We start from the raw sequence: 6,713 nt of genomic DNA, 5'->3' as shown, positions 1-6,713 counted from the left end.
TGGTGGAATTGGTCCTCCTGGGAGCAGATACGGCGGAGGCGGAGGAATTGGGAATACGGGATGGCATTTTTGCAAGAGGTAGGGTGGGAAGAGGTGTAATCCAGGTAGCTGTGGGAGTCGGTGGGTTTGTAAAAAATGTCAGTGTCAAGTCGGTCATCATTAGTGGAGATGGAGAGGTCCAGGAAGGGAAGGGAGGTGTCAGATGGTCCAAGTAAATTTAAGGTCAGAGTGGAATGTGTTGGTGAAGTTGATGAATTGCTCAACCTCCTCGTGGGAGCATGAGGTGGCGCCAATGCAGTCATCAATGTAGCGGAGGAAGAGGTGGGGAGTGGTGCCGGTGTAATTACGGAAGATGGACTGTTCTATGTAGCCAACAAAGAGACAGGCAAAGCTGGGGCCCATACGTGTGCCCATGGCTACCCCTTTGGTCTGGAGGAAGTGGGAGGATTCGAAAGAGAATTCTTCGAATTGAGTACACAATTGTACACAATTGAGTACACAATTGACTCAGCAGCTGCAGACAATACAATTTACACTAGAATTTGAAATGAATAGAATTCACCTGAATGTCATCCCAGGACAATCGGAAACACTGAGTTGTTTACCAGACGAAGAGACACCTCACATCCTTACATGGAAAGGGCTACCTGACCTACTGGCCCCAACACGTCTAGGAATGGATACCATCGACATGTCAATGCCTGGTTGAGTCCAATCGATCAGCATGATCGAACCCTGATCGATCTATTGATGGTCATCAAAGACCCTCCCAAAACAGCAAAAGACCTCTAGGTATAAGAATCGCCATCATACCACCCTCTGAGGGAGGGGGATGGTGGTGGTGGTAGTAATGCAAGACCAACCACCGAGAACAGAAGACACTCCTGGGACCACCGGGAGAAGACGACCAGACGATCATTGCCACATGGATCAAGGCCTAGATCTAGTGTGGTGGGATATGATCATCCAGATTTACATTAGAATGCAAGATAGAGCATTAGCTTTATCATGTAAATTGTTAGCTTATAAAGTATTTTGTTTTTATAATATTAATTGTGTTAAATGCTATCGTTTATTACTATTACGAGTTGACTTGCTGTTTGTTTGTTAAATATAGAGTTAAAACACCCCATGTGGGAGGTGCAACAGAGGAAACTGTTAAGGCACTGATCATGCAAAGGCTAATGGGCCTGACGACATTCCAGGAACAGTACTGAGGGCTTGTGCTCCAGAACCTGCCACTCTCCTAGACAAGCTGTGCCAGTATAGTTACAACACTGACATCTACCTGACAATTTGGAAAACTGTGTATAGATATAACCTGTACACAAAAAACAGGACAAATCCAACCCAGCTAATTACTGCCCCATTCGTCTAATCTTGATCATCAGTAAAGTGATGGAATATGTATCAACAGTGCTATCAAGCAGTACCTGCTCAGCGATGCCCAGTTTGGGATCTGCCAGGGTCACTCAGCTCCTGACCTCATTACAGCCTTGGTTCAAACATGAACATGCAGAGCTGGATTCCAGAAGTGAGGTAAGAGTGACAGCCCCTGACATCAAAGACGCATTCAACCAAGTGTGGCATTAAGAAGCCCGAGCAAAATTGGAATCGATGGGTATCGGGATGGGGGCGGGGTGTCAAATTATCCCCTGGCTGGAGTCATACGTGGCACATAGGAAGATGGTCATGGTTGGTGGACGGCAGTTGTGTCAGCTCCAGGACCCCTCTGCAGGAGTTCTTCAGGATTGTGTCCTCGGCCCAACCATCTTCAGTCACCTCAATAAAGACCTTCCATCCATCGTAAGGTCAGATTGGTGATATTCGCTAATGATTGCACAATGTTTAGCACCATCCATGGCTCCTCAGATACTGAAGCAGTCCATGTTCAAATGTGGCAAGACCTGGACAATATCCAAGCATGGGCTAACAAGTGGCAAGTAACATTCAGGCCACACAAATGTCAGGCAATGATCATCTCCAATAAGAGACAATCTCACCACAACCCCTTTACATTTAATGGTGTATTCATCACTGAATCCTCCACTTTCAACATCTTTGGGTTAACATTTACGAAAAACTCAACTAGTCAAAGGTTAGGAATAATGCAGCAATTCTAAACCCATTTTCCATGACTTGACAACACGTATGTTATGGTGTTTCAAGCGCTCATCTAAATATTTCTTCAATATCTTCATTGAAAGCCTGGATTGTTCATGAACGTGTGATGATGAGAAAGACCTTCTGAGTCACATACTTGGAGAACTAGAGAACAGGTGTAGTCCAGAGTCTCCATTATTTATTGGCTGTCCAAACCATCTCCCCTCCCCCTACCACTGCTCCATATTAGCAATGCCTTCATTCAACTATCTAGCCTTGAAAGCTCCAACTGACCATGACGATCCAAAGTCTTTTCACAAACACTGTTTCAGATATTCATTACCTTTTGCGTGAAAAAGTGCACACTGGCATTACACTGAATGGTCAAACTCCAATTTTAGGATTATGTTGCCTGACTCATGATTCTAATAGCAGAAAAAATGGTTTATCTTTATTTACCTTTCCAACTCCCTTTATCCTTTTAAATACCTCAATTAGAGCTTCCATTAATCTCCTATTTTCAGGAGAAATGCAACGAAGTCTACACGACTGGTGCTTAGAGTTAAACCTTTTTTACCTTCTGCATTTAATGTACATTATGTAACAGAAGGTGGTGTTTTGTACATTATAGATCTATATATTAAATATTGGCAGAGTGCAAAAAATGTGTGTCTACATCCTGTCACGCTTTAGAGTTGAGGTGTCATAATAATGTGCTCATTCAGCAAAACTAAAACTGAAACAAACACACTGAAGTGAACCAACTGTCAGGGTGCTCAAAACTGTAAGTAATTCAATTTCATGGTTCTGCAGATTAATTACTTAAGGTTTTGCTGGCTTAATGGCTTTAATCAAGGACTTTTGACAGAGTTACAGACTTTGCAACTCCTCACCAGTGACCTATTAACCCAGAGATGATCTGTATGGGGAAGATGTGGAAGATGACAGCAGGAACACACCAAGAACTTTTTTTTTTAAAAACGCCTCAAAGCAAACTCACTCATTTACTAATTTCAGCCAGCAGAACTATATAAACATACAAAGGTAGGAGCAGGGCTAAGCTAGTTTACCCCTCTGTTATTCAATAAAATAATGACTTATTGTTTTTTGACAAGATTTGTAGCTCAGGTTGATGGTAGTATGTCAGTTAGCTCAGTGAGCTGGAAGGTTTGTTTTCAGACATTTTGTCACCTTAACTAGGTAATATCATAATTGAGAGTCTCCGGTGAAGTGCTGGTGGTATGTCCCGCCTCTCTATTTACAGGTCTTGCTTTCTTAAGGTGGGTGATGTCACTTCCAGTTTTTTTATCAAGGGAAGGTATCTGGGATCTAAATCAATGTGTTTATTGTTGGAGTTCTGGTTAGAATACCATGCCTACAAGAATTCTCGTGTGTGTCCTTGTTTCGCCTGTCCTAGAATGTGTGTGTTGTCCTAGTCAAAGTGGTGTCTTTCTTTGCCTGTATGTACGGAAACTAGTGATAGTGGGTTGTGTCTTTTGGTGGCTAGTTGTTCATTCATCCTGATCGCAAGTTTCCTGCTTGTTTATCCAATGTAGTTTTTTTTTTAAACAGTTCTCACATGGTATCTTGTAAAAGACATTAGTTTGCTGGTAGTAGCTAATGGATCCTTTAGGTTGTTGTGGTTGTGTTCACCGAGCTGGGAATTTGTGTTGCAGACGTTTCGTCCCCTGTCTAGGTGACATCATCAGTGCTTGGGAGCCTCCTGTGAAGCGCTTCTGTGATCTTTTCTCTGGCATTTATAGTGGTTTGAACAGCCAGGGAATTCCTAGAAGCATGGCACTCATCCACTGATTCAATCAACAAGCACATCGACCTGGACCCAATATACCGGCCACTGCAGCGAACAGCTGGAACTGACAACCAGAAGCGGCAGATTCAAACCACTATAAATGCCGGAGAAAAGATCACAGATGCACTTCATAGGAGGCTCCCAAGCACTGAGGATGTCACCTAGACAGGGGACGAAACGTCTGCAACACAAATTCCCAGCTCGGCGAACACAACCACAACAACGAGCACCCGAGCTACAAATCTTCACACAAACTTTGGATCCTTTAGGTTCATTAGTCGTTGTTTACGTGTGTTGGTAGGATTGTGGGCTGATGCCAAGGGGTCTGAGTAGTCTGGAAGTCATTTCTGATATGTCTTCAATGTAAGTTAATGTGGTTATAGTTTTTGGTTGCATGTGTCTGCTGGTTTGGGTTTGTTTCTGAGGAATCGGCTGACTGCGTTTATTGGGTACTCGTTTTTCTTGACCGTGTCTTCGATTCCACATTCTCACCTGCCCTGATCATGTTTGACTTCCTTGTCAGGTCAAGAATCTACCTACCTCTGCCTTAAAATGACAATGATGTCATCTCCACCACTCTCTGGGCAAGTGACTTCCAAAGACCCAGGACCCTTGAGAAAAAAAAACTCCTCCTCTCAATCTTAAATTGGAGATCCTTTATTTTCAAACTGTATCCCTGAAATCTAGTCTCTCCCACAAGGGGAGACACCCCTTCTGCACTTATCCTGTCAATTTTGCTCAGGGTCTTACGTGTTTCAATCTCATCCTTCTAAAATCCAATGGACAAGGTAAGCCTACATCCAATCTTTCCTCATAAGTAACCGTCACCCCCTGCAAAGCCTGAGCCTTTTTTTGTCCTTTGGCCTTCACTGTGGGATCATAGCCTGACAGATGCTCAGGTCATGGGAGCCAGTATGAACGAGAAAGGAGTGAGCAGAATCGGTTTGAAATTGAAGGGTGTGGAAACTCTCCACTGACCTGAATCAGAAATCACAGCAGCATGGTGATAAACTCCATGTTCATGGTGGTGATCAGGCGCTACTTTGTCGCCCTGGTGACGATGAGCCTTTGCATCATTGGCACTGCTGCCTTTCCCGGGAGACTCCAGGCTGCCATAGCTTAAAACGTGGAACCCAAAATAAAGGCCAATGCCGAGCAACACCAACGACGCACTGATACGGACGCAAGACTCCCGCCTCTGACGAGAAAGCAAGGAGCGTGCTGATGCCCTAAAAATAGAGAAAACGATTGTTGCATTCTAGCCCATATTTATTTGGGATAGGGGAGGGAAGTGTAGGTAAGGGCAAATAGATTCAGATAGCACAGAAGACGACCATTCAGTCCATCAGTCCAGTTTCTGGAAGCGGAGACTCACTGTCTTCGTCCACATTCTTTTTCCATGATCTAGCAAATATTCCCCTTCTGAATCACAAAGGGAATTGAAATTACTTTGGAATTATTGAATGTGCTTCCATCACCCTTTCAGGCAATGTACGTGAGGTCACAACAACTCGCTGCATGTGAGATTTCTTTCCTTTTTAAATAAAGAAAATATGTGGAGTGAGATAGAACCTTGAAGTGATCATACTTTGTTCCTTGCTTCCAGCTCCAGGCTGCTATTTGCATCATGAAAGCCTTATCTTTGCTGTTGGGATTCAGGCCAGTTTCAGTACTCAAACATCCTGGCAACACTGTGCTCTTTATTTATTCCATTCAGGCTCAGTCTTATAGGTTCCTGGCATCAAGAATAGGCAAGATACTATTATCTACTCCTTTTCACCATTTACATAAAGATGTCAATATAGGAGATGACAGATTAAAAAATAGGCGGTGTAGTGGACAGCGAAGATGACAATGGGGCTTTGATCAAATGGGGCGATTGTCTGAAGAGTGGCAGATGGAGTTTAATTTAGATAAATGTGAGGTGTTGCATTTTGGTAAGGTAAATCAGGGCAGGACTTATACACTTAATGGTCAGGGCCTGGACAGTGTGGCCGAACAAAGAGATCGAGAGGTGCAGGTGCATAGTTCATTGAAAGTGGAGTTGCAAGTAGATAGGCTGGTGAAGGAGGGATTTGACAGGCTAGTGAGTATAGGAGTTGGGACATCATATTGTGGCTGTACAGGACATTGGTGAGGCCGTTTTTAGAATACTGCGTACAATTGTGGTCACCTTTCTACGGGAAGAAAGTTGTTAAACTTGAGAGAGTGCAGAAAAGATTTACAAGGATTTTGCCAGGACTGTAGAGTTTGAGCGATAAGGAGAGGCTGAATAGATCTTGTCTGCGGAGCATCGGAGGCTTAGGGGATGATGTTATAGAGGTTTATAAAGTCATGAGGGGCATAGATAAGGTGATCATCCAAGATCATTTTCCTAGGGTTAGGAGTACAAAACTAGAGGGAAAAGGTGTAAGGTTTGAGGGGAAAGATTGAAAAAGGACCTAAACAATAACTGGAATAAAGAATCCAATTATGGCCTTGAATCCATTGCTGATTGTTAGAAAACCCACTTGGCTCACTAATGTCCTCTTGGGAGGGAAACCTGGTCTGGCCTACATGTGAGTCCAGACCCGCAGCAATGTAGTTGACTCTTAACTGCCCTATGGGGAATCAGGGATGGGCAATAAATGTCGGCCTAGCCAGCAACACCCTTATCCTATGAACGAATTTTTAAAAAGGTCCAAAAGGGGAAAATGAAGTTTAATTTGGAAAAATGCAACATGCTATATTTTTGTAAAGTGAATTAGGGCAGGACTTGCACAGTTTGTGGTGTCCCTCGGGAGCGTTGTCAAACAGAGAG

At 43.5% G+C, this 6,713-nt stretch overlaps 1 protein-coding gene across 3 annotated transcripts in view; it reads right to left on the bottom strand.

Moving 5' to 3' along the window:
- si:ch73-337l15.2 (glutathione hydrolase 6) overlaps positions 1–6,713 on the bottom strand; it is a 64,296-nt gene that overhangs the window by 18,690 nt on the left and 38,893 nt on the right. For all 3 annotated transcript variants that reach the window (XM_043704269.1, XM_043704278.1, XM_043704288.1), the window contains exon 2: positions 4,892–5,142. In XM_043704269.1, the coding sequence (XP_043560204.1) occupies positions 4,892–5,142 (251 nt within the window). The remainder of the gene's footprint in view (positions 1–4,891; positions 5,143–6,713) is intronic.

Source organism: Chiloscyllium plagiosum, chromosome 2 (genome assembly GCF_004010195.1).
Source record: "Chiloscyllium plagiosum isolate BGI_BamShark_2017 chromosome 2, ASM401019v2, whole genome shotgun sequence".
In the NCBI taxonomy this organism is placed as follows: Eukaryota; Metazoa; Chordata; class Chondrichthyes; order Orectolobiformes; family Hemiscylliidae; genus Chiloscyllium; species Chiloscyllium plagiosum.
Note: the sequence above shows the minus strand (reverse complement) of the source record. Positions and strands in the feature narration are given on the sequence as shown.